This window comes from Coturnix japonica, chromosome 1 (assembly GCF_001577835.2).
Source record: "Coturnix japonica isolate 7356 chromosome 1, Coturnix japonica 2.1, whole genome shotgun sequence".
Classification (NCBI taxonomy): domain Eukaryota; kingdom Metazoa; phylum Chordata; class Aves; order Galliformes; family Phasianidae; genus Coturnix; species Coturnix japonica.
In genome coordinates, this window is record NC_029516.1 from 64,097,636 (window position 1) to 64,125,395 (window position 27,760).

Genomic DNA, 27,760 nt, shown 5'->3' on the forward strand with positions numbered 1-27,760 from the left:
TTTATTCCAAGCTATTTTCATTTCAAAGATGTTTACATTCTGTCACATTACCCCGTGACTGCTGGAAGGCTCGCAGGAACCCAGACCCCTTCCTGCCTATCAGCTAGCCACAGTATATGCCTTTGTGTTGGCTGGGCTGAAATTCTGTCCACCTTAAAAGCAGTTTGGGGCTCAGCACTGGACTAAGTATCATCATGTGTATGTTCTTTATGCTGCTTGAGTGAGCAGGCAAAGCTGCAGCTCTTTTTGGAAACCAGGTGTGGATGAGAATAAAGTGCATTTATGCCCACTGCTAGTTTAATGTAAATGCCAGTATGATGACAATCAGGAAAGGAACATGAAAGACTTCAGAAGAGCCTGGTGCATCTTACCTGTGAACGTGTAAAACTTCAGTGCCTGCAGCTGCTGGAAGTGAACCTTCCTTCAGTGTTGGCAGACCAGCAGCGAAGAATGAGCAGTGTGGGGAGTGGAATAGGGCAATAAAATGAGCAAGGCTAGTGTGTGCAGTGGGTGTGTGAAGGCATACCGAAAATCACGGGGTTAAAACAGATGGAGGGCTGTGGCAGTAAAGCAGCAGTGTAAGGCGGTGCATTTGGGGTATTCTGGTTGTGCATAGAAGAGTAATGTGGGCGCTCTGGGTGCGGTGGGCTCCCTGAGTTAAACAGAAAGACTCCTGCGTTTTGAAAGCTTGGGAGGGAAGAGAAAAAACTGACCAGGAAACTGAATGGGCTGAATTAAGAGGAAATGCTTAGTGTTGATTTCAGGTGCAGATACCTCATATAGCATCATTTAGCCTTTGCAAGGCTTCTCAGGTGGCCAAGAAGGCCAATATCATCCTGGCTTGTATCAGAACTAGTGTGGCCAGCAGGAGCAGGGAAATAATTGTCCCTCTGTACTCAGCACTGGTGAGGCCACACCTCCAATCTGTGTCAGGTTTGGGCCCCTCACTGCAAGAAAGACATGGAGGCCCTGGAATGTGTTCAGAGGAGGGCTACGAAACTGGTGAGGGGTCTGGAGGAGCAGCTGAGGGAACTGGGATTGTTCAGTCTGGAGAAGAGGAGGCTCGGGGGAGATGTTACTGCTCTCTATAACTACTTAAAAGGAGGATGTGATGAGGTGGGGGTCAGCCTCTTCTGCATAACTAGTGATAGGCAGTGCTGGTAGTGCTGTTGGTTTGGGTATTTTTAGAGCTTATAGAGAGCCCAGGAAGATGTTATGAGGGGCTGGCAGCTCAGTAGTTTGATCTCCCTGGCTGAGCCTTGCCTGGGAATTGGGATGGAGATGTCAGAAATGAGAGTGTGCAGCTAACAGGCCTACTGCTCTGCTTAGAGCCCGCTCCTAGATCACCCATGCGGCTGGCTGAGAGGGACAGGCCTCCCTGCCAACCTAGGGAAGGCACTGTGGGGAGGGAGGGAGACTGGGTGTACTGATAGATCCTGTGCCATCTTTAGCTCATAGGAGCCTGCAGTCCAGGAAATATAGGAATGCGTGTCTTGCTGGCAGCTGAAATGTATGCCATTACTTTGTAAAACAAATGCTGTAGCATATGTTAGGCCTTTCTGATCACACCGCAAGGAAAGCAAGTAGGGGGAAGGAGGTGGGGGGACAGTTTCTGGTGGTGAACACAGCGGGTCAGGCTAGAAATATTGCTTTGTTTACACTGATTTTGCTATTTTGTGTTCTTGGATCTGTGTTATATTCTCTTGAGGAAAATCTGTAAAGTAAAAGACTTGGGTCATTTTCCTGCTTTAAAAGAAAGGATATTATTGGAATATTGTTACCTCTTGGCTGAGTCCTGTAATAGACACAACATTGTGTGCTTGCTGAAGTGTGAAAAGCAACTTCAAAGGGGCTACTCTAGAATCTTGGGCAATGCACAAACAGACCAGAAGGGCTGAGGGCTGTGATCCGAAACACACTGCAGTCAGGGGAGGGATGGCTGCTTTGGATGAACGCCAGGGATTTTTCAGTCCAAGATCTTATTTTTGCTTGCTTGAATTTAATCAGTTTATTTGGGTTTAAGGTGTTATTTAGAAGATGGTCCCAAGAATATGAAAGGATTGTGATTTTGAACAGAAACCTACTGAATTTTGTGGTACTTCTATATGGAAGTGGGTATTCTGTTCCTCTCTTCAAGTATGCAGCTGATCTGTTCATGAACAGAGACAACTGAATAGCCAACTAGGATAATGACGTACCTCTCTCAGGTGGTTTGGTGCCTTTAAGTTGTAATCTTTTCTCCACGGCATTTCTTGTCCATCCTGGAATAGTCTAGGGTTTGTATAAATTAGATGTGCTGTTACTGCAAGAACAAGTGGAGTCGCAAATGCTCCAAGATGGTACGTTGCTGCAGGATAGGGAGAAATGTTTCTATTCTGATTCATACTGGCTGCTTTAAAAATTGGAGATCATTTGACTGTCTTCACCATGAATGGTTTATTGGATGTAGGCAGAGTAAAAAACAAACAAATGGCATTTACAGAGCTGGCTTAGAGATGACCCTCCTTTAATTATGTGTAACTTGAATCCCAGACTTTGCTCATTGGAAGACTTTGAACCAGTTCTTTGCTTCCTGCACTGTCCATTTGAAGTGGAAAGTAAGAAGAAATGAAATTATTACTATTATTATTATTATTATTTTTTAATTTATTTTTTGTCTTGGTTTCCAAGGAAATCAGGCAGCCTAGAAAAGTTGAACATTCTTCCAGAAAGTGCATTATTCCAGCTTGGATGTGCTTATCCAACCCCTGTATGAACGAGTACTGCTGTTTTTAACACTGTTTCAATTTTTCTTGCCATAAAATATCCTTTCAAGGACCTCTCCAGAAAGATTAAAGATCCTTTGATTACCTCCTTATACTCTGACTTAGAAAAAAACCATCAAACTGGTTGAATGTGGCAATTTTTGTCGATTCCAATGAATAAATTAATTTCACGTACAATTCTAAGAGAAATATCCACTGTTGCCTGCATTACTGTCTGCATTACTTTATATATGTGATTTGGTTTTATGGTGTTAATTTGCTATTAAAATATGGGCATTACTGATTGCGTACAGAGAGCCTTGATTTGCTCTTAATTGCTCCACTGGTTGGCAGCAAGGCATTGTGCTTGTGCAGGAATGGGGGTGTTATCAGAACTGAACACTTGTCAAAGGCCATTAGGACTTTTTGGTTTGGTTTTTAAGTTATCTCTGAAGTACTCAGCAAAAGCCACTGGCAGTGGGTTATCAGACTAAGTAGATGTCTGGGTTGGCTGGCTATAACAAAAATTCTAATCCTAAATAAAGCAGTATTCCTGGCCTAAGTTTTCCTTTGGTGTATCCATCCTATCAGTGAGGCCTATTCAGAATGCCAGGAAAAAGACATTCTTGTGGTAATTCTGGCACTGCTAGAGATAGGAAGTTATGGAAATTTTGAAAGTGAGTCTGTTTTCATAAAATATCCAAGCCGGTTTTGTGTAAGTGAAACACTTGGAAAGTTCAGATACAAAGCCAGAGGTTGGCTCGAGTGTGCGAAATTTACTTGTGTGGATCAAATTTGGCATTACAGCATGCTTCAGATTTAATTCTGTAATGTGCAGTTCTAGCATCGGTCAGGTTTTGTTTTGTTTTTTTGTTTTCTTTCCATTTTATTCTGCATTGCTTTTGTTCATTCATCACTATTAAGCAATTTCCTGGGGCCGCTCAGGCTTAAGGGTGTGTTTGCATGACTACCAGAATTGTCTGTGGTTACGCAGATGGGGCAGAAAGTATTACACAGGGCTGTAAGATATTTTTTTCTCTGTCTACAGCACTGTATACACTTCGTTACAGTCATCGTGGGTTTCTCAACATATGTAAAATGTAATGTGAAGAATGGTCCCTGTAAGGAAAGAGATGGAAGATATGGTGCTTTTAGGATCAAGTTTTTAGCACTGGCAACACACTGCTGGCACTTCTGCTTTTTACTCTATTTGCTGGGAAAATAAGTATCTGAAAGAATATCTATTAGCTGTTTTAAATTCAATTCTATGTTCCATTCATAGAGTTTTTAACATTAACGAGAGATGCAACTGAATTGCAGAGCTCTTATTCTCCCCCTGAATGCACTGGGGTCTCATCTGAGGTCCTGCGAAGGATTTTCGATCACTCACATTTTAATCCTGTCCCTTGTAGTTATTTTTTGGCTTATGAGGAGTCCTGTACATACTAATTCTGGAAGTCTTAATCATGCTTATTTAACAAATGCTTCCAATCCCTGTTTATCTGCTTTTGTATCTATTGTTTATTGGCATTTTCTTATTGAGTCTTTAAACCCTTGGGATCAGGAGCTAGGACCACCCTGCCTTAGGCAGTATACAAACACGAGGCAAATTCTCAGCTGACACTTCAGCAGCATTTAGGTATCCTAGAAAGTAAATATCCACCCCTGTTGCAAAAACAAGCTTTGTGTCCTATGGTTATTGAAGGCTGCAAGGAGTTAGGTTTTACAAAGCCTTCATTTCATCTGTGTGCTTAGGCAGAAACACATGCTTTTTCTCACTTCTCTCTGCCTTGCATTTCCTCATTCGCATAACGGGGCTGACAAATGCTTAGGCAAAGTGAATGCTTTAGGCAAAGCTTGCCCCTCCTATTGTCTTTCCTATTTGCTTGCTTGTTTTGACAGCTTCTCTATTCAGTATTAAACAACAGGAGAAGAGAATCACTGCTAAAAATAAAGATACTCTATTTTCACCTAATCCTGTGAAAAAGAACATTCTGTTTCCTTCATGAATGGTCAAACTGCGAGATTCCTTGCTGGATCTAACTTTTGTAATGGCAGGAAGAACAATGAAAGCCTACTGAAATTAGTAACTGTGGCACTGTAGAATGCGCTCTATGTATAATACTTAGTACCCTCTGAAGACTTGATCTGGGAGCATGATTTTCTTGGCATTTGGGTTTGAAGCAGAGCTTGGGGGTGTCAGAGGGCAGTTAGCTGAACCTAGGCTCTTCCCAAAGCATTTTATGTTTTCCCTTTGATTTTCTATATGGGCCCTCACCTGCATGTCTAGACAGACCCTTGGCATCTTCTGTCCTCTCAGTCCCATTGCCAGCAGGTGCCAGGAAGGGTGGACGTGGCTTAGACACATGTAAAGGGATGTACCCTTTAATGCTTCTTGCTTTGCACTCTTTCAAGAAATGCAGGTAATGAGACAGATGACATATGTATCTATTGGGATTCCTAGTCTTTCAATTTGAGCTTTCCAGAGACTGGCTAGATACATCTGGCATAGCCCTGAAGAGTGGCTTTTATCCATGTCTGCTACTGAGCTATATTTACATACGATGGGCTTAGATTACCTGTGGTTTGATCTTTGAGTGCAACCCAGCTCTACTGCTGTATGATCTCATATATAGGTTAGAGGTGTGGTGTACTGTGGTTTAGGGCGGCCACAGTGATGAGAAGAGCTTTTGGAGGGACCCAAGGGCAATTTTTGCCACCACTTTGGCTGGCTCCTGCAGCTCTGGGTCTGTGTTTCGAGATCTCAGACACAAACCAAATCATTTGCTTACATCCCCTCCCTCATCCTTTTTGTTTCTAATAAAGTTCTCTACATCTGCTGGGCTGCGTGCAGTCTCCTGCCTGCCTCTGCAAATGAGGCAATAATAGAGCAGATTTATTAAGCTGATAGATTAAATAACAGGAAATAACAGTGGATTTAGTGGAATCTGAAGACAGTTGTGACCTCTGAGGAATACTGTGGTGTGCTCAAATAAAGTCTGGATGGTGCCAGTGGTCAGGGTGGCCAGAGTCATAGGGGACATTTGAAGTTAGTTAAGAGAAAATCGCTTAGATTTCAAAAACAACTGGTTGTTTTGCTGATTCTGCAGCAAAGCCCCTATCTTCTCAACGTGGAAAGGGAAATAAAACACCTTTAGCATGATGCAGATCCTCTCCAGGCAGCAGCCTGTTTAGTTGTGAATTTACAACTTCTTTGCTTGCTGCAGAAAAGGAACCCAAATGTTTTGTTGTGCTCTGGGGCTGGCAGATGCAGATGGCAGTGTCTTGGTGCTGGTGGCTTGCTCTGCAGCACTGAGCAGAATGTGATGAGGCAGGGCTTATGTATGCTGTTGTGGTAGCAGCTGGGCTGAAGTCTGGGAAGCACTCGAGAAAGAGTTTGTCAGAGCAAGTGCTGAGAAGGTGAGTAATACTCACGCATGTGGAGTAGCTGAAGGTATTGATTCTTTTTTGCACTGCTTTCCTGGTATAAATTATGTCCAGGGCAGCGCTGTGTACCCTTTCCTTGGGGCATTTGTATGCAAACACTGCTGTCTTGTGCTGTAGTTAATGCCTGCAGCACTGACAGTTAACTCTTGTGCTGTCCTAATTCCTATCCTGTCCTCTTCCTCACCTTCTCCAATTACTTTTCGGTTTTGTCTATTTAAGAGCTGTAAATTACTACAGTAAACCTGTGACTCTCAGGAGATACGTTTATCTGTGGCTGATGTTACTGAATTACTGATTGGAAATGTGCAGAGGTGTAGAAGATGAGGCCATTTGTATTGGTGAGGTCTTTAGAGCCGAAGGCTGGCTCAATGCGAAACAAGCAGGGTCCACTGGTCTTTTCTGGTGCCTGGCAAAAGCCTTTTTTCTCACTTTTTGTTTGAAAATGCAGGGATACGGGGAAGGTTTTTTCTTTTAAGTTCCATCTTATCTAGCTTGCTGCCGTGACAAGATGTGGAAACTCTTCTGCTACTCTAATTATCCATGAACATGCCTAGAACATATCCTGGGAGAACATATGCTTCTGTTTTTTGCCTCTGCTAAAATAATCTTTTTTTGTGCTGCCTTCCCACATCACCTAACTCAGGGAGATTTTGGTCTACGGCTGAGATCCCCACAGTTTAATGGTAAACAATAATAATATGACTTATAAATATGACTACTCTTGTGCTGTTTTTTGAATGCTCAGAAGCCTGCTTGATAAAACTTGGAGGAAAAGAAATGCCCAACTAGTAGTTAATTTTTACTGAGATGCAAGTGCCTGAGACTTTCCCTGAACCAAATGCAGTGCCTCAGCTTGCACCAGTCTCCTGAATAGCTTTCAAGTTTGGGGCTTGTGTTCTTTGGGGGGTTTTCCCTGACACTTTCCTTGCCTGTTAACCCCTGGCAGCTTTCCAGCATTGTTCTCTGAAAGGGTAGAGCAGCGCTTTCACTGCTAATTCAGCAGAGATTGAGTGATAGCGCTAGTAGAGGCTCGGGACTGCAGCTGGAGCAGCTTCAGGTTGCAGTTCCTTCCTATTAACATACGTATTCCTTGCTTGTTGAAGATAACTGCTGCCAGTGCTGTAAGAGCCATGGTTGAGCTGTGCTGTTGGATCTGAGATCTGAATTGTATTGCTGTTCAACGACTTGTGATACTGGATCTCCAGCGCTTCTCTTATTTTCGTGGAAACATGAAAGTAACCAACTAATACACATCTAAAAGGCCACCTTTTGCTGAAGAAGCATTTGTTCTGGATGTAAGTGACTCCTGCTGCTTGCACAGGGTTGTTACCTGGTTACAAAGGAGTTGTGGAAAGGTGTGAGCACTCAGCGTTACATTCAGGTTTGTACCTTTGCATTCTTGGTGCATCTCTTGAGTGATACGAGGAAGCCTCTGCTGGATTACTCAGAGGAAATTTTGGTATGAATGTGACACTGCAATCAAGGGTCAAATCACTCTGGAACACATTATGGCAAATTAAAGAGGGTTTTTTGTTTGTTTGTTTGTTACTTTGGGTGATGGTATCTTTCTCTTTTGAAGTTGTATAAAACTTCAGCCTTGTTAGGGGCCCGCTGGTTGTCTGGGACAACTCATTGCTTTTATGGAATGGAGGAGAATGGGGAAAACTTCTTGCTTTTTTTCTTTCTTTCTTTATTCATGAATCAAGGACCTTCTTTTCTTTCTTTCATATTTTTCTAATACTCTTTTTTTTTTTTTTTTTTTTTTCGTGTTCAGTTTTCTTTTTTATTAGCACTCAAGGCTGTTACATTCATATGCACTTAACAGCAGTGGACAAAGCAGTACTGTGATGGTTGACCAAAGTGATGCTGTATCCTGGCTGCGGAGTGACAGAAGGGAAACAGTGCTACAGCTGCTCCTGCAGTTACTTTGTGGTGATAGTGCCTAAGCCACTTATGAGCAGGACTATACAGTGTTAGGCTTCATTTAAGTACACAAAAATACATACTCAAAAAGTACATGTATACATGCATATATATATGTATATACATTCCCAGTTAATAGAAAGTAGGAGGTCTGGTGAGGAGGTTGTTCACAAGTCGCACTGGTGGGAATGCTGTAGCTTCCTTTGATTGTCTGATGTGTTACAATTGTTGGCTGATATGGTCTATGTCTTAATGAACAAGTATGCTTTAAATTAGTCTCTGATGAACCACCAGCCATCCTGAAGGAATGACTTACAGACTGTGCTCTCTTTGGCTGACAGTCTGGGTTTCCTTCCTGGATTCTGTGGGGTTAGTGAGCCAAAGGGACATCCCACCAGCCTGCTGTTCACCCGCCAGCCCTGCCCATGCTGGAGCAGCTGTGCAGCAGCAGTTGCCATCTGTCTTCGCGAGGACAGATTGCTCATGCAGAGAATCAGGAAGTAATTATAAAGCGAATCTCATTTGCTCTTAGAACATGTGGAGGTCCAACAAGCTGTCCCTCCCCCTTTTCCCCCGCACACACAGGAAAGGGAAGCAAATGATAGGAGTGAAATGCAGGAGAGGAAAGATACAAACTGCTGTTTTCATCATCCACCCGCCCAGAGCTGCTCAGCTGATTGCACTCTCCTCACCCAGTGGAGATGGCCATGGGGGCTGTGCAGAGAGCTCCAGGTCCTGGAGGCCTGTAATACCACAAGCCACTAAACCATATCTCTTAGCTCCTCATCCAGATGCCTCTTGAACACTGCCAGGGATGGCAACTCCACCACCTCCCTGGGCAGCCATTCCAGTGCCTGAACACTCTCTGAGAGGAAAAGTTTTCCCTTATATCTAAATCAAATCTCCTCTGGTACAACTTGCGGCCATTTCCTTGGGTCCTGTTTGTTGCCTGGCAGAAGAGACCGAGCCCTTCCTCATCACAACCTCCCTTCAGGAAGTTGTAGAGTGCAGTGAGGTCTCCCCTGAGACTCCTCTTCTTGAGACTGAACAATCCCATCTCCCTCAGCTGCTCCTCATAAGATTTGTGCTCCAGACCCCTCACCAGTTTTGTTGTCCTTCTCTGGACATGTTCCTGGGCCTTTGTGAAGCTGTATTTTGTATTTACTACTGTGGAGACCTCGAAAACAGGCACATATGGCCTTCAAGGTGGTGAATACTAGGAACTAAATGTAAATACTCAGGGTGTGTTTGTGCTTCTGAGAATGGCTTTGGATACATTCCTTGACATTTCAGATGTGAGGAGTCCACCTCTTTCCTGGAGCCACACACTCTTCAGGGAGGTCTCAAAAAACCCTGTTTTTTTGACCCAGTGTTTGTTGGTGGCAATAAAAAAATACCTCATGTACCTAATGTAGAAAAAGTAAAATAAGCACAGCGCTATTTCTGGTTTTCCTCACGTGGTGTTACTGATGATCATAGAGTCACTGGCAAGTGTCCCTTCCTGAGCCTGAGCACCTCTCTATACCACACCCTGTCCTGACACAGCTGCAGCACATCCAGTTTCTGGCTAGTTTCAGTAGGAAGGATAAAGCCATCTGAGATCCAGTCAATTTCCTTCTGATGCTATTTTACACTCTGCTATCCAGGTATATTGCCCTCACTAGTGGAAAACTTAGTTTACAGATTTGTGAAAAGAGAGAAGTAAAGTTGTCAAGGGCGATCACAGGTCATGACCTTGTCATTCTTTTTTTCCTATGCAGATTCTGCATTGAAAATGACTTTTGGCTCTGTTCTGCTCTCTCTGCCTCTCCTTTTGCTTCTTCCAATGCTTGTTCATTGCCAGAAGCCATGAGTTGGATGAGAAGGGAGTGATTTGTTCCTCTTAGCTGCTGCTGACTCTCAGTTGTCTGGGATCTATCAGTCTCTTAATCCCTCCATAGAGGCCTGCTGTTGTTCTCATAGGAAGCTGCTTTTTGCTGTGGATGTTTTTTGCATGTGCTTCAGGAGCAGCTGCTATAAATGTGCTCTGGCACTTCTGCAGCTGGAGGCTGAGCATGGGGTTTGCAGGGGTGCCATGGTGAGGTGGGCTGTGGGCAGAATGGCTTACGAATAGCTGAGGGAAATGAAAAAGTCCCTCCTTTGCTTTTCCACCTCACTGCAGTGTTTAGGAATGAGGATGGAGGTGAATAAAGAATGCTTTACTAAAAAGCTGAAGCAGAGTGCCTCTCTTCTTTGAGGCAGATGTTGGACCTTGCCTGAATGGCAGTCTGCAGGGCCATTTATGATCTTGAGAAGCACTGCTGTTGGGTTGTGGTTTTTTTGGACTGTCTTGTCACGTGGCAGTCACCTCTTCACAAATGTGATGCTGTTTTAACTCTGTGATGCAACTCTCAGTGGCAGCGTGAGAACACTGGCAGTGGTGCAGTTGCATTTTCAGCTCCACTTATGAAATGTTTTTGCTTAAGTAACATCGATGAAACATTTGCGTTATTGGGTAACAAATCAAGGGATTTACTGCACAGCTCAATTTCAGCAGCCTGGCTCTTTTCCAGTGGAATTGGTCCCATTTGTAACAGCCAGAACCCCATGAAAACACCACTTGGGTCTGTGCTGTTTGTTCTTAAGGTTCAATGGATGGCAAACAAGGAATGAAAGAGGTTTCAATTAGGAGTTTTGAGGGTAGAGAACGTTGTAATCTAAGGAAAGAGAGGACATCTTTTGGTGTTTTTGGACTAGGTTAATTCTACTAATAGCCCCTTAAATTTTGTTCTTGCTCTTGGTACACATTCTAGCTTTTTCTTTGTCTCCATGGAATAAAATTTGACACATTTTGGTGCAGAGCTTTCTACGACTTTTCCTCCAACTTCTTGTAAAGGTAACACCAAGGGTTTTGAGGAATAGTTATTCCTTTTGGGTTTCTGTCTTTGAAAGCTTGATGTCCTCGGAGATGCACAAGCAGATTGTCGCTAGTGCAGCTGAAAACTCAGAGAGATACATGGAACAGAAACAGATGGTCAGCAAAAAGATTTCAGCTACAAGAAGTCAGTATTAAAAACAATCATTATTTGTCTGGGGTACAGCATTGCCCCAGGGAAAGTCAACAAGGGTTTTCCTGTTGATTTCTGTAGCCAGAATTCATCATAATTCAGCCTTCTGTTATAATTTGAATTTGTGGCTTGAATTCTAGCTTGATTAAAGTGACATTTTTTTCCCTTTAAAAAATTAATCTTGAATTAAAGTACAGAGGAAGTACAGATATCTGTTAATCTCTGGCAAAAAGAAATACACACATAATTTTAACCTACAAATCCTGCATTAGTCTGAAAAAAAAAACCCAGCGAGTGAGGGTGCCTTGGTAGCAGCTATAGCATATGTTGAACCGTGCAGTTTGGATGCTTGGAACCAGCTGTATGCTGGCTTGTTAAATAGCCAAGGAAGGGAATGTTGAGAGCACAAATGCCACTTGCTTCATAGTCTGAAATGCTGCTTATCCAACACCAAGAAAAAACCCACACATGGATAAAGCAGAGAGTACAAACTGTATTTTTATATCAGTGCCTTCTTGCTTCATTCCATGCACTTATTTCCTCACTTCTGGTCGATTTAGCTGAGCTTACAGACCTGAAGCAGTGACCCAACCTTTGCATTTCCAGCCACCAGTGTTTCTCCTGGCCAGTGCAGTCAGAACATCTTCCAGCAGAAGGCCTTTAATGCTGCTGCTGTGGGTTTTCAGGCAGCAGACCTTGATCATGCCCGGCTGGTTATAGTTTAGTTACAATCATCCAGCACGTTAGTTCTTGGCTTGCACCTTGCATACTGCAGTTATTGAAATGTTGGGGGTTATCTGACAGTCACTCATAGCTGAGTTGAATGACGTGCATGGTAATATCACAAATTGGTCCGTGACTGATTCCTCAGCTGGCTATGCAGGGGCATCACTGGGCAACTGTGTCAGCTCAACTGAAATAGGGATTTACTGCAGCCCCTGTTGTCAGTCCTGAGTAGGAGCCGGCATTCCTTTGGCCAAACAAGTTCCTGTTGTTTGAAAAGAATGAGTTTCACCCACACTCGCACATAAGCTAGCCGTGTGGATAAGGAGGGCAGTTACATTAGTCCATGTTTGTACTGCACCTGCGAGTGTGCTCTGGGATCTGCACTCCCCTGGGCTCAAGTTTCCTTCTGTGCTGACTGGGTGATCTCAGGCCCTAAAGCTGCTAAGTGATGGCTGTGTCTGCAAAAGTGTTTAGGGTCATCCACAGTGATTGCCCTCAAGGATTTTTATTGCTGCTTTCCTTGTAGGGCCTGTAAGTGGTGCTGTGCCTTAGAAAACAAAAAATGATTCTAAAACTCACCTGCATGGTGTCAGTGCTTGGTAACAAAAGGCTGTATGGATTCCCGAGCAGCTCTACTTGCCCAAATAACACACTGGCTGCTCCAATGGTGTGAGAAATACACTTAGTTAAAATGACCTACTTCCATACTACAGCACTGTGGGCTGATCTGTCTATTTGTTTCTTTTCCTCATACATTCTCATTTTCCGTTTCCTCCAAACCTACAAATAGGTGGAAATGTACAGGATATCACAGGTTTGAAAAGAAGTGATGCTTCATACATTTAAGGATTGGCTGAGCTTTGATCATCAAAGTGAGGTCAATTGCAGTAAAAACGGCTGAGGATTTTTGCCTTGAAGTTCTCCCCTCCCCATAATCCTGAAAAACTGCAGTATGGTTTTGGTTTGTTATTCCAGCTAATCAAATTACCACAGGTTATAGGCAAAGTGGAAGATGTTCTTACTTGCTGGCACTGAAGTGTCAAAGCAGAATCTCCATGCACAAGGGTACTTCATAACCATAAGCATCTAATCTGTGAGTCAAATAGCTCTTATTGCACTTTCTGTCCAATCTCAGTGGGAATTCTCATATACATTAAATTAGAAAGGAGATAAATATATATATATATAACATTTTTTCATGTATTTGGACAACACCTGTCTATGTCTGCAGGAGTTTTGTTGGCATAGGATGTTCATAAGCAGTGTATGGTGTTTTTAACTTTTTTAGGTGTTTACTTGAAATATCTCACATGAAATGTGTTCATTATTTGTCATCTTTAGTTTGTATGAGTGTTGCTGAAAAGGCTGGTTTCGCTGCCTTGTCCCCTATGTACTCAGAATGCCACTTCCTGGCTCTGTAGCCTACAAGCTTAGATAATTTCTCCTGTTCTGCAAACTGTGTACTGAGCTCCTTGAGTGTGCACTCCTTAATACATTGCAGTGTAAAACCTCTGGCTTCATGCACAGTTATTTAAACTAACACCTCTGACTTGGACAAAAATAAGTGGTAAAAGAGTGAAGCACACCCCTAGAGCAGACAGAAGGCAGGAATATGAGGTGATTAAGGATTAAGGATGGGTAGATAGTGATAGGACAAGGGGGAATGGTTTTAAACTGAGACAGGGGAGGTTTAGGTTAGATATTAGGAGGAAGTTTTTCTCCCAGAGGGTGGTGACGCACTGGAACAGGTTGCCCAAGGAGGTTGTGGATGCCCCATCCCTGCAGGCATTCAAGGCCAGGCTGGATGTGGCTCTGGGCAGCCTGGTCTGGTGGTTGGTGACCCTGCACATAGCAAGGGGGTTGAAACTGGACAATCATTGTGGTCCTTTTCAACCAAGGTCGTTCTATGATTCTATGACTATTTAGTTCCTTCAAAGGCACAAAAGATTAATCTTAGAGTACAACTTTTTTAAACACAGAAGTTAGTTACAAAATGTATATGCGATGCTAGAAAACTAAAGCTGGGCTGTTTTGTGCCTAAGATAAACCGGGTTGAGAAGGAATTTTGTACGTTCTGGCTAGTTACGTTTAGCAGTGTGGTGGATCTGGTTTAAGTGACTGTGCTACACACAAGGTGCTGAAGAACCAAACTCAGAATGTGTGTGTGTGCGCTGTGTCTGTGTATATGCGGATTTTTATTTTTATTTTTTTAGTATTTTTGGTACATCGCAGCCTTTATTTGAAGCCATAAGGAGAGAATTTCCATTATTTTTAAATGAGGCATTTAAGACTTTTCCGGGTCTTACAGGACAGCTTCTCTCCAAAGGTGATCACTGAAGACTATGAAACTTATTTCAAAGCTTTCTTTTGTTTTGGGACACAGAACTGCTTGTTGTGTATGTGCTAATGGAAAGTGGCTTGTTCAGTTTGGTGATAAGTGCAGCTCCTAGCACTGATGTCAATGAGTTGGTTCCCTCTTAATGAATATGAATCACGGAAAGGAAAATCAAAGAAATGCTTAGTTGTATCAGTGATGATGATGATATGTGTAGCAGCTGAGTATTGCAGTTGTTTCACTTCTGTGTGTAGCACAGTTGTTTCACTTCTGTTTGTATTGTGTGTGAGGTTATTAGTGCACGATAGAGAAACAATTCCTAGAATAACAGCACGTGCAATGCTACTTTTTGTTCATCTCTTTATTGCAGAGCTGCCTATTTTACAAGGGGATGAATTTTTTAACCAAATTCTATCACCTGTCAAGAGTTTTCATGTGATTCTTGGAAAGCTGCTACAGAGTCTTCACTATCAGTTATTCAGTCCTGTTTTCTTCTCCCTTCAGCAGGTAAGCAAAAGTTCCTGCAACGCTCTCTGCAGTGGGAAAATGTTTCTAGTTTTGGGTACCTAGAGAGTTCCTTTTGTTGGACAGAGTAGAGTTAGCATCTCCCTTCCAATATGTCATGCAGATCCTACTGTGTTTTGTTGCTATTCAGATCAACTTGTATGATGATGCAGTTTTCTGTGATCTTTCAACATCAGCTTGTGTCTGTCAGTCTATCCGTCTAGCTTTATGCAGCTTAAAAAATGGCTTGCATGAACTTTCTGTTGTGAAACTGCTTACAGATGAATAAGGGCTATGAGCAAGAAGTATTGAAAATTGTTTTAATTTCTGCTCTCTGAAAGGAGCCTCTAAATGATTCCTTGGGAAGGAAACCTTGAAATAGAGAGTCAGCATGGGTGGTGTAAAAGCTCCAAAGTTACCCACCACGGCAGCCATGAGCTGAATGAGTCAGATCCTGCTCACCAAGAGCACAGCCAGACAACCACTGCAGAAGCAGATTACACCACCCCAGCTCCCTGTGCACTGAAGTGTGCAAGGAATTCCCGAATGACCCAAATGCAATTGATGTATATATAGATAGATATATATATATGTAAGTGTGGGTGGGGTGAGAAGCAGCACCAAACAGCTGCGTAGTAGTAGTATCTTAAACAGCTACAGCTGTTTCTGCAGAGGTGCTTGGGCACAGCCATCTCAGATTCCTGAATGATCAGTGCTAGAACTGGGTTTGCATTTGAGGGTCGAAGTTTTTGAATCAGAAGGGAAGACATTTTACAGATTTATTGAAATAATGTTCAGAAAACATCAGTCACAAATGGAGAGCTTGTATGGGAGTGTGTGTGTGTGTGTGTGTGTGTTTATGTGAAAGGAAAGTAAATGTTCTTAATCTGTCCTTGAGGTTGTTCTGTTTTTCTTTAATATTTGTAGACTTCAAAATATTACGTATGGCAGTTTCTATTTTTTTAAAGCAACTTTTAAATGTTCTTGGAAAGCAATCACCAGTTTCTTCCTGCAAAAAAGTTTTCTTTCCGATCATATTTAGGAAGTCATTTCCTCTTGGATAATTATTTAGTTTATCACTGAGCTGCAGGAGTTAAACTGCCATTACTTCAGGTTTTTGTTGTTTGGTTTGGTTGTTTTTTTTTTTCTTTTTCTTTTTCTTTTTTTTTCTTTTTATGTGATTTTTAAGCCAAGAAGTGTTTTCTAAAGGGTTTGCTCTTTAAAACTTCGATTTTGATTTACTGGGCAGTAATGCACACTTTCTTCCAAATTTCTATCAACTCCTAAAGGGTGGGAATGCCTACTCCATACAACTCCATTACAGTGGAATAAGGGTAGATTTTGCTACACTGGTTACCATGTCTTATTCCAGGCTACCAGGGTAGCATGGTAATGATGCCTCCTGCAGCTCTGCTGGGAAATAAATCATTTTCCCTTGTGTTGCACCTGTTTTCCAAGGATTTTCAGGGTGTTTTTGTTTTTACATATTCCTTGAGAAGAAAGTTAGGGGCACAAATAGCAGAGAGGGCAACTTGGCAGTTGTGATGGATCTCAGGCCATGAAAAGTGTGCATGTGGGCATTACTCTGAATACCTATGGAAACGCTAAGAGAAGTATCAGAGTATTCCTTGGTTATAACCTATGCCCATAGTATTTCAAGTGTGCTCAGGAAATTTCTGCCCCGGCACTTTCATAGAATCATAGAATTACCAAGATTGGAAAAGATCTTGAAGATCATCAAGTCCAATCGCAGTCTAACCAGTACCCTAACTCTAAAAACCCTACACTAAATCGTATCCCTAAGTACCACATCCAAACGGCTCTTAAACACATCGATGGCGATTCAACCACCTCCCTGGGGAGCCTATTCCAGTACCTAAATACCCATTCAGTAAAGAAGTTCTTCCTAATATCCAACCTAAACTTGCCCTGGCGCAACTTGAGGCCATTTCCCCTCGTCCTGTCACTTATCACTAGTGAGAAGAGACCTGCCCCACTCTCACTGTAAGAACCTTTCAGATACTGGAAGAGGGCAATAAGGTCTCCCCTCAGCCTCCATTTCCCCAGACACTTTGCAGCCTTCTCAAAAGGAAGTACCCACTCCTGCTGTGTAGTAAGTTAGTAATCTACCAACTGATCTGCTATTAAACATGAGTTTTCCCATAAGCATCTCCAAATATTGCTTCTAGGAGGATTCAGTCATTGCAAACAGAACTGAATACCGACCTCGCGCTTAATTGACATGGTTTTGGTAAAATGCAGCAAAGGCTCCATCTTTGGTTTGTTTACTGTTAAACTTCTTTTTCTTGCTATTGTACATATCTGCATCTCAGAACAAACAATTGCACACGCACGTGGCTTCTGTTCCTAGTACAGAAATTGCATGTTGGTTTTTTTTTCTGCTGTAAACTTGTTTATGAAACACTGTGCAATCTGTAACCTTACTGTGATAGACAGGTTGATTGGAGTTCCCACCATGCAAGGCAATCATAGACATAGTGCCTCGAGCAACTCACCAGCACCCTGAGAGAATGTTTGCTAACTGAAGTACCAGTGCTTCATGAACAAACAGTGCCTGCCTACTGTAACCCCACTTACTTTCTTTCACTGCAAAAGCCGTAACTTCTCACTTGCTGGCAACATACAAGACTTTAAGTGATGCATACGGCTTCAAGCGTAGCATTGTATTCCAATTCAATATTTCAACAGCGTGCATATTTTCACAGCTGTATTTATTACTTACTCTTGTGGTATAATTTAAATGTCTTAGGATTCTGGTTCTGTTGTTGCGGAGACCATAGAAAGCACACATGTAACATTTCAGTACCCCATTAGTTTACATTTGTGAGCCATGGCCATTGTAAATGTTTGTGCATTCGTTTAACTTTCTGGATGTGTACAGTCCCATAGGAGTCAGTGGAAGTATCCTATGCTTCAAATCCAGCATGTGCAGAAGTCTTGACATGACAAGCCTAACAACATGGTGATGTATTTGCTGTGCTTAGAAGGAGAGAGAAACCAGTCCTTTTATAATTAGTATAATGAGAAGTTCCTAGTAAAGTTGTAGCTTCGTTTGTGCCCTTTATTTTCCCTCCTCTTTCACTAAAAAGAGGAGAATCTGGCATTATTTTCATTTATTGAGGCAGTAAGAGATGGGAGTGAAATTCATCTCCTCTAATTTTATATATTTACAGCTTGGAATACCTTATCTGTACTTGAATGATTCATGTTACCTTCTCTTTGCAGTCAGAGGAGAGAACAGGCATGTCCTACCTCAGTAGTTTCAAATAGCTTGATAGGATGTGTTGACATAGTAAAGTGCACATAAATGCACAGATATTCAATCTATTGGTGTACCTATCTAACTGTATCTAAAATAAAAGCATTACCTATGCAACAGCTGGAATCTTACATTTATTACCTTTAGGAATTTGTTGTTGTTGTTGAGCTGAGTTGAGACTTCAACTGTTTCAGCATTTGACTTTGATGAGACAGCAGTTCTTAATAAAATAGTAGAAATATGTAGATAAATGCAAGTGGGTACTTGTCATGGTTTCATTCAACATCTTAACTAGGATTTAACACAGCAGCTGTTAACAAAAGTTTAGGCCCTCTCATAGGGAAAGTTGCACAGCATTAAGGATTCATCCTTCAGACATTTAGGATCCTGTACCTTTTTTCATTACCACTGAGTTCTTCAAATAGTGTTGGAAGGCATTTTGCCTTTCCAGAAATTCTTTAGAACATTTGAACCAAGACAATTTTCTGTTGGAAAGGATGGCTGGGAAGCAGTGTGTTACAGTAAAATGAACACAGAAAAATGCTGTCTTATTCCAGCAGAATAAGTTCAGATATGTTTACATTTCAAATGACACGGTAAATTCGTGTACTAAACAAAGCAAGAAAACTCAAGTGGAGTCAATGAACCAAAAACCTGGCTTTGAAAAGCTGCTTATGTCAGTCAGAGCTAAAAGTTCGATTCTGGATGCTCTCATTCCTCCAGTTATTCAGCTGAAAAATAATGGAGTTAATCGCTAAACGACCAATAAAGTGACACATACCACACACACACATACGCACGCGTTCATCTCCTTCTTAACCTGTGTGTTAGTTCTTAACGTGTGTATTAGCTGAGGGCTAATATAGATTGATTTTATGTATGAAGTGATCCAGTCTTCCTTTTTCTGTCCTCTGTTCTTCCAGTCTCCAAAACTAGCTGGCTCCTAGTGCTGCACAGACAAATAAATACTACAGAAAGACAACCTTGTTTGTTGGGTGTTTTATTTTCTTACCTTGAGTTCATCAACCAAATTGGTTAAAAATCGATGCAAAGTGCATCCTTACACATTTTCTAATTACACTCAGCTGTGATTACAGTCCCACCTACCCAGCAGGAGCAAAATATGTTTTTTGCTTAATTTTTCTTCTTCTTGGTTTCATTGGTGATTTGCTTCCTAGAAGGGAGTGCCCCTTTTAGGAGGGAGAGAACTCGGTGGTTTCATGACCTTTTATTTCTACAGCAGAAATGGGTGAACTCACTTGGAATAAATACGAACCGAGCCAAAATGTTGCGTAGGACAGAATTAAATCCAAATCTGACCTTTTCTGAGTTTCAGAATGAAAAGAAAAAGCAGGGGGGAAAGGTTGCCTCCATTTATCTCCTGTCTGGTGTCCTACAGTTTGCAAGTACCAAAATAAAACAGCAGGGACTAAACCTTTATGGATGTGTGTTGTGGCAGAAAACAGATGAAGAGCAAAAATTGAAGGTCTGCTGACAGTGAGCTTGCTCCTGCAGCCTTTGTGCAGGCAGAGCTGCCAGGGCTTTCTCTGGAGGATTTGATGAAGGTGATTGAGGAGCCTGTGTGGCCACTGTTGAGGCTTCCTGGCAGGTCAGAGTCTGTTGCCCTGGTGGTGAATGGGCTGGAACAAGAAAAGCAGTACTTAAGAAAAGCATTGAAGTATTCTGCCCTCCAAGTTCAGTGCTGAGAGGTGGGGAATAGGGCAAAAGCGAGATGTAGTGAAGGGGGTGTTTATTGGAGAGGGGCCTGCAATTTCTGTGCCCTCCAAAAATGGAGTGACATGTAGAAGCAATGAGAACAGCTGCCATCCCAGCTGCTTTGCTTTTTGCCTTACTGCCCCTCTCCATGGGGCATTAGTTTCCTCTGGTCAACTGTAAACATGATCAAGGGGTGATATTCAGTCAGGAGGGCACATGTTGCTTCCCAGTGGGCTGCAGCCTTGCTGTTAGGGTCATGGTGGGCCAGGATCCTGGCTGCTATTCCATAATGCTGCCTATCCTGCACAGCACGCTGCTGCCTGGCAGAGGGCACTGGCCTGCAGTTTTATACATATGCATCTAGGCCCATCTAGTGCTTGGGGATGCACTGCTGAGGAGATGTCCCAGCCTGACAGCATTGTTCCTTTGGTTCTTCTGGTGTTGTCAGGCAGCTTTGTGAGCTTGGACTAACATAAGAGAGCTTGTTTTGTAAGAGTGAAGGTGGGCTGATGCTGCTGTTTCTCAGTGAGGCACAGCTCTGTGCATTCTCCTCTAGTCTTCCCCTCTGCAACTGATGTTTCTTGCCTTGAAAACATCAGCTTGATGGCATTTGGTGCCTGACTACTTCCAAAGGCCAAAATATCTTAAAAGGAACTGAGACCCAGGTTTGAGTGTGGAACTGACCACAACTCCATTCATTAGAGATCTTCAGTTTATCCTCCTTTCCATTGATGTTCCCAAAATAAAGCATTTTTCACAGGAAGAGACTGAAGCAACTGCTGGCTGCAAGCCCAGGACCATTTGGCCTAGGATTTTCTGCATGAAGGAGCCATGCATCCTAGGACTGTGTCCCAGGGCTTTCAGAACTGGGATCCCAGCTATCTGGCAAAGTGTCTGTGAGCAGTGCTTGAAATAAGTCCTTCCAGCTTTCTGTTTAGGAGTTGGGATCTCAGTCTGTGTGGGCTTCCAAGCTGTTGGCCCTATTAGCAGCAAGCCTGATGGCTCAGGCATTTATGTGATGAAGGCCTTTTGTATCCTTGCTGTTTCTGTGGCCAAGTATCTCAGTCTGCAGGGGCTGTTTCAGCGTGTGTGTATGAAAAGAAGGCACAAGGTCACTATTTTTAAGTTCCTCATGAAAGCTCTACCGCACTAAACAGTACAGAGTCCACTATTCAGCCAAATGATACAATTTTCTGTTATCTTTAAAAACTGGCTGATTTTCATTTAAAAAAAACATTCTTGTGATCCCAAAGGAGAAGGATCAATTTTCTCTACGAATCCTTTGTACTGAAGACTAGGCTTCTGCGACTTTTACAGGGCTGGGAGTTTTGTTCCAGAGATCTATAGCACCATTAAAGTAACAGCCACACAGTACCAGTGGAGTCAGAGATCCTCTGCATTTGCAGAGCTGTCTCTTGCATTGCTCAGTGCTGGAGTGACCTTCCTGACTTATGCACAGGAGGTGGCAGTAATCTCAAGGCATGCTTCGTGCTTCCAGCTATGCTTGCGTTCTCATACACTAATAGTGAAACCAGGATATCACTTGTAACTAACTGCTGGCCAGCAGTGCAGTTTATTAGGAACTCAGCTAGTTACCAGAGTGGGTTCTTTATCTTGGTGACCTTCCAAGACAATCAGAGACCTCTTGGAAGACCTTGAATAAAAAAATGTTTGGGTAGAAGAAAAATAGCCCTGCACAGCACACAGTTCCGATCTCCCAGGGTTCACAGATTTGGAAGGTACTGTACCATATATAACTGTAAATGACAGCACTGAGATACTGTAGCTGCTGGATCAAGGTCATGGTGTTCTGGGATCCAATTAAAATTATGCAAGATAAGCAATTTAGGAAAGAATTCACATAGAGTTCAGGAAGAAAAATTGTCATGTGCGTTATGAGCTCAGTTACTTTGTAAGATTAATTTTTCACTATCTCATGATCTTGTAATAAAGTATTTTAAACACTTGATTTGCTTATTGATCAGAACTCTGAAGACCTCGGTTTCTAAATCAAAATTACTAGGCTGACTGCATTTAATGGTCAAGTTGTGTGCTTGCCTTGGAGTTCATATCACTTGTATGATGTATGCTGTTTGCAATGAGTTGTGAATTTGGTGAGTAGGCAACAGTGAAACCTGACATGGGCACATCTGCTCTCTGGAAGCCCACCCCATGCCTGGAGGGGATGTGAATGGTACGCCATACTGGCACAGGTCCTTTAACCGAGAGCATCTGACCATTGTGCTCGTTTAGATTGCAACATTACCTTTAGTTCCCCTAACCTACATGATAATTTAGATACACAGGAGGTGTTTCAGAGGCTTAGGGGGCCCAGTAAGACCAGGTGCCCCCTATAAATCAGTGCTTGGCTGTGATGAGGGCAGTAAAAGAAACAGCCAGTAAAGCTGAGGCTGTCCTATGACCAGTCTCAAAAATGCCAGGCAGAAACTGCCCTTGAGAGTTCCTTTATCTCCAGGGGCTGCAAAATGAGTGGGATGGAGGGAGTAGGGTGTAAACAGACCCTATGTGGTTTTATACTTTCTTTTTTCTCTTTATTCTTTGTTTTCTGACCATAAAGAAGCTTTATGTGGCTACTGTAGCAAAGGAACTGATGAGTCATAAGGTTCGTTTTCCCTTCCACTCTTCTTGCTTTTCCTGACAGCTTCATCTCCCTCTGCTCTTCTGTGCTGTGCCTTTAAGAAGGGTGATTTTTCCAAAGCCTGATTCCTGAGCTTTGGCATGTGCTGAGGCATGCCCCAAGTTCTGTGGTGTGCTTTATGAAGAACTGCAATGGGGAGCTTTTTAACTCCTTGCTGCCATAGGTGCACTCTTCCTCTTCGTTCTTTGCTTGCAGAGCTTGCGCTGTTCAGGATTGCTGTAAAGATTTCTGTTCTCTTCCCCTGAAGAGAAGGGGAAATATATATATATATATTCTCCAGTTAAAATTTGTATTTCCTTAGTTGCTTTTTATTTGCCAAGGCTGTGCTGAATAGAGCTGACATGGCAGATTCTCTTCCTCATTATGTCCCCACGGTTGTGCCATTGCTTCTGCAGTGCTAACCTGTCAGCAGAACAGCTGACCCACAGTGGTCACAGCATTGGCAACTTTATTAAGGACTTCATATATTGTGGATTTCCTAGTGTGTTTTCAGCCCCAGCTCCCAACAGGATTGATTCAGCCATTACAGGCACATCAGCAGAGTTACGCTGGGTCATTATACATATACAATATATATTGGTGTCTCTGTGTGTTGTTTGAGGCCTGCAGGCCTCATCTCAGGCAGTGTGGAGACTGAGGGATGTACCACAGTCACCCATGGAGTGTGGGCCCCCATATGAAAGAAAGCAGCTCTGAGTAGAGACAGGCTTGGTTTGATGCTGGGGGAAAGTGTGGGAGCAGGTGCTGCCACTGGGTCTTCCTGCTGCTCTGAGGCTTTGTTTAAATCACTTAACCTTTGAGCCGCAGGCTTCTTGCAAGTGAAATGGCATTAGCACAGGGTGCTGTGTGCAGGCTGTGACAACTTCACAAGTAACTCCAGAGGAGCAGCTGCACTACAGGCCCCACTGAGGAGTTCCATCCTGCATCACACTCTGGCCACCATGGCCCTGCAGCATCCCCTGGGAACTTTGCTGGACCAAGAGCTTCAAGCCCCTGGCTCCCTTGGCATCCCTGCTGCCTGCTCTCTGGGTGGCCCTGCAGTTCACCTCACCTTTCTCCTCTTTACTGGGAATATCGAAGTGCGAATCCTGTGTTCTATCTTAGTTACCCAGAGCTCTTCGGGCTGAATTAATGAATGCCATGAAGTCAAAAATGTGCCAGGACGTACAGCACAATATAAATGTGAAGTATTGCTTTGTCATTATGGGCGAGGTAACACTTGTTGGGAGTGATTAATTTTATCGTAAGTCAACATTTGATCAGATGGAGTCATAGAAAGGAGCAGGAAGCACAGACCAAGCCTGCCCTCTGCTACTACCATCAGAAATGTTTCAGGAAACTGGAATGCTGCTTTTCCTGTGTGCTGTTTGCTTGATAGATGCTGAGTCTAGTGCTGGCTAAGGAGGGGGTAGCATGAAAACAGTCTGGCTGCTGAGCAACATTTCAGCATACAGAGAGAAAAAGATTTATTTTTGTTTTTACAGGACAAGGGAGAATGGATTTAAACTGAGACAGGGGAGGTTTAGGTTAGATATTAGGAGGAAGTTTTTCACACAGAGGATGGTGATACACTGGAACAGGTTGCCCAAGGAGGTTGTGGATGCCCCATCCCTGGAGGCATTCAAGGCCAGGCTGGATGTGGCTCTGGGCAGCCTGGTCTGGTGGTTGGCGACCCTGCACATAGGGGTTGAAACTGGATAATCATTGTGGTCCTTTTCGACCAAGGCCACTCTATGATTCTATGATGATTCTATGATTTTTCTTCTCTTGGGACTTGGTGCTTTATGAGTTAAAAAATTCCAGAGGTTTAATTCAGGATAATAACATTTGCAAGGCCTATCGATTTCACAGCACGTGAGCAGCACAAAAGCAACCAAGCTAGGTGGAAAATGAAATTAGAAAGAATCCTATTGCCACAAGTTTGTCTAACTAGTTGTGTCCCTTAAAGGCGTAGGTGCACTTTTGTCCAAAGCTTCACCTGAAGCTCAGGCTGAGTCATGCTCCCTGCTCTTGCTGGCTGTGTTGTCCACAGAAATCGGGTGTCCTTCATCCTCTGTGAACAAAGCAGTGTTCTGCCGTGCCTATTTTTGGTGTCTGATTTGTCTCATTCCTCAGAATACAGCAGTATATTGTTGTGTTTGTTTCCTTTAGTGGCTGTGTACATAGTAGATTGTTGTTTGTTTGTCTGAGGGATTCACACATCTGGAAGAGACCAGGAATAGCAGTGCCTTTGTCCATAAGTCAGATTTGGAGCTGGAGGTCCCTTCCAGAGTGCAGTGATACATGTTGTCTGCTGCAGTGCTCATTTGTGTACTCATATTTTTGGGTTGGAAAGGGCAATGAGGATTAGCACTGACCCAAACAGTGGATAAAACTAGTGCTACTAAAACTCATGCAAGGTAAAAAGATATTTCAATAACTGATGCAGAGAGGGCAGATCTCATGATATAAAAAAAACAAACAACAACAACAAAAAAAAAAACACCAAAAAACCAATTCTCCTGTAATAACAGCCTTGAGATACTATCTGAGCACAAAGAAATCCACTTATAGCCTGGATCTAGACAATAAGTTATCACAGATGAAAATAGAAAAGGAGAAAGTAACATCAGTACTGCAGCCCCCTTCTCTGCAAGGGAGCCCTCGCAGCTCTCACCAGATGCTTTGCAGCAACAGGAGCGGTCTTTGCACTGCAACTCACTCTGCTGCAGCCTGCTTACTTTCTGAGGGAGATGTCACAGTTCTGTTGGCTTCTTCCCCTGGGCTCAGATCAGAACCTGGAGTGAGAGGCAGCAAACTGAGCGTGGTGGGATCTTGTAGCAGCACAGCCTCAGCGCCAGTGCTGTGCTCTGAGAGATTTCTCCTTTGAAGATAAGGCACCTGGGGCTTCTATAGGAACTTCCTATGCCCCAAGTCATGCAGCTGCTACCTTATTCTATGAAGAGACAGAAAGACCAGGCATCAGACTCACCAAAAACTCCTCAAAAGAGCAAAACCACGCTTCCAGTTTCCATCCTGCAGCTGTTCTGCATGTGACCTCTTTTGGTGCCGCGGTACTGTATGTATGTCTGTACGAGTGAGGCAGCGAGAGCACATGAGTGCGGTGTTGTAACATGGCAGGGCACAGGCAGTTATGAAACTTTCCAATAAACTCTCGGTGCGTCAGTATTGGTTGCTTGGGTGTTGTTTTTTTTCTTCACTTTCTTTTTTTTTCCCTTCTGTGTGTGTGTGTCTGTTGCCCTCCAGTTTCATTTCCATCACGAAGGCAGAGAGGCGGGCTGAGCAGTGCTGGCAGGGCTGGGCCCCAGGGGAGCGCAGGTCCCGGGGCAGGTGGAGCGCCCCAGGGCTCTGGGCCCTGGCTCTGGGGTGGGAACAGCCCCGTGCTGGGGGCCGCGGGCTATAGGGGCCCCTTCAAAGTGCCTAAGCCGCAGCCAGGAGCTCGGCTTTTGTTTTTTAAAAGGACTGGAGAAATTATTAACCACAGTTCATGACGTCAGAGTTGATCTGATTAAAGGTTTGTTTTCTTGCTGGCAGAGGTGTGCTCCGTAGAGACTGGTTCTCTCTTCTTTTTTTTTTAAGTTTCTTTTTTGAACAGCAAACGGAGGGAACTGCTCGCATTGCTGCTGCTGCTGCTGCTCCAGCTGCGCGTGTGTGTGTGTAAACAGGATGGTGTATCTGTAGCTGCCACGCGCAAACACACATTTGACCATGAGGACTCTTCGCAGGTTGAAGTTCATGAGTTCGCCCAGCCTCAGTGATCTGGGCAAGAGAGAGCAGGCAGCCTTGGATGAGCGGGGGACCCAGCAGCGACGGGCCTGCTCCAACGCTACCTGGAACAGGTAAGCTCCTGCACTGTGTCTTGCCGTCCCCATGCTGCCCCGTGCTGTGCCAAGAAGGCACGGGCAGCCTGGCTTGCTGGCACCCTGCATGGGTGAGAACTAGCTGGGCTCTGCCTTGGTGTATTCCATGGGTATGCACTCCAGCAAAAGACCAGAGCAGCTTGTATTCACCTTGCTGTTAGACTTTCTCTGCAGGCTGACAGCAAGCAGTGCTTCCTGCAGATGGCTCAGCCCCTCCGTTGTGATGGGCAAGGACTCCTTGCAAAGGATCTGACTGCATATAAGTCCTTGAGTCCATCTGGATATTCTCATTCAAAGAGGATTTGGTTTATTTTACTCAAAATTAATATATACAATTACTAGAATTCATATATACACATATATACGTGTATATATATATATATATATATATATATATACGCACACACACATTCATATATATTAAAAATATTATATATACATTATATTTAATGTGTATATATACAGTTGTTAAAAATCATATATATGTTATTTTTATCCACATGACTGTATTGCTGATGGCTGATGCAGTAAGCAGTTTGTTCAGTGCAAAAAGGTGTTTGTGTTTGTTTCTCTTCATATGTGTGTTCATGCACGTGCATTTTGGGCACATTGTGTTCTTATATGTTTGAATTTTATTGCTGTTCGGTAAAGACCTTGCAAACATTTGGTCATGAATGAGCCACTGAGCACAGAGATTCAGTGAATGAAGAATGGAGATGAGTGTAAGTCTCTAAGTCCTGAGGATTGTGTCACTGCATGGGAAGTTTCACTCACGTTTTATAATTGTCCGGAGGTCACAGGAAGAAAAATGTTGGGGAACTATAGAGACGTTTTTAAAGGTATTTCAGTTTTGAGCAATTACAATAAGACTTCAAAATATCACATCTCCCATCCCTGTCACCCATCACTGTGTCTTATGACAAACGTGAGCGGTGAAACTCTACTGGTGACAGAAGAGGCTGGGTACCTGCCCAGGAAAATTGCTGTTCGAATGTCTCAGAGATGCTTCCTGTGTTCTGATGGTGGTGGTACTCGGGGAGGAGTCAGCGGGGAGGGGAGGTACTGCCTGGTGTAGGCGGAGGTGTCTGTGAGCAGCCGTGCCACTACTCTGTGTGAACCCTACCCGGCTTTGCTTTCTGCTGGGGCTGCCTTTCCCCATGCATTGGTGGCTGTGCCGTGTGTTCCCACCATTTGGTGGCATGGGCCTTAAGACACCTGGTGCTGCCTTGCAAACCAAGCGGGCATCTCCATGTCCGCACTAGCAACTCTCTGGAACTGCAACAAGCCGTGCAGATGGTGAGCGGGTTGTGCTGCAGGGACAAAGGGAAGGCCCTTTATTTCTGATGCAATAGCACACCCCAACAAAGAGCTAGCATGAACAAATTGCATGTACTGCTGTGTTCTTTGCAGTACTGAGCACGAGATCTTGCTGATCAAGGAAGTCAGGACACACCAGAAGAGTTAGCCCCTCTCGCCAGTCCTGGCTGTGCTATATTGAAATGCACTGTCGGTTCTTGTT

General features: G+C 43.4%; 1 protein-coding gene across 7 annotated transcripts in view; it reads left to right on the forward strand.

Annotated features, from left to right (window-relative positions):
* The window catches only part of PRR5 (proline rich 5), a 68,775-nt gene that overhangs the window by 2,921 nt on the left and 38,094 nt on the right, over window positions 1–27,760 (forward strand). For 3 of the 7 annotated variants that reach the window (XM_015870254.1, XM_015870261.2, XM_015870244.1), the window contains 2 exons: window positions 14,593–14,729; window positions 25,961–26,220. In XM_015870254.1, coding sequence (XP_015725740.1) covers window positions 26,090–26,220 — 131 coding nt within the window. In that variant the 5' untranslated portion in view covers window positions 14,593–14,729; window positions 25,961–26,089. The remainder of the gene's footprint in view (window positions 1–14,592; window positions 14,730–25,960; window positions 26,221–27,760) is intronic. The other 4 variants (XM_015870282.1, XM_015870290.1, XM_015870299.2 and 1 more) reach the window with 2 other exon arrangements.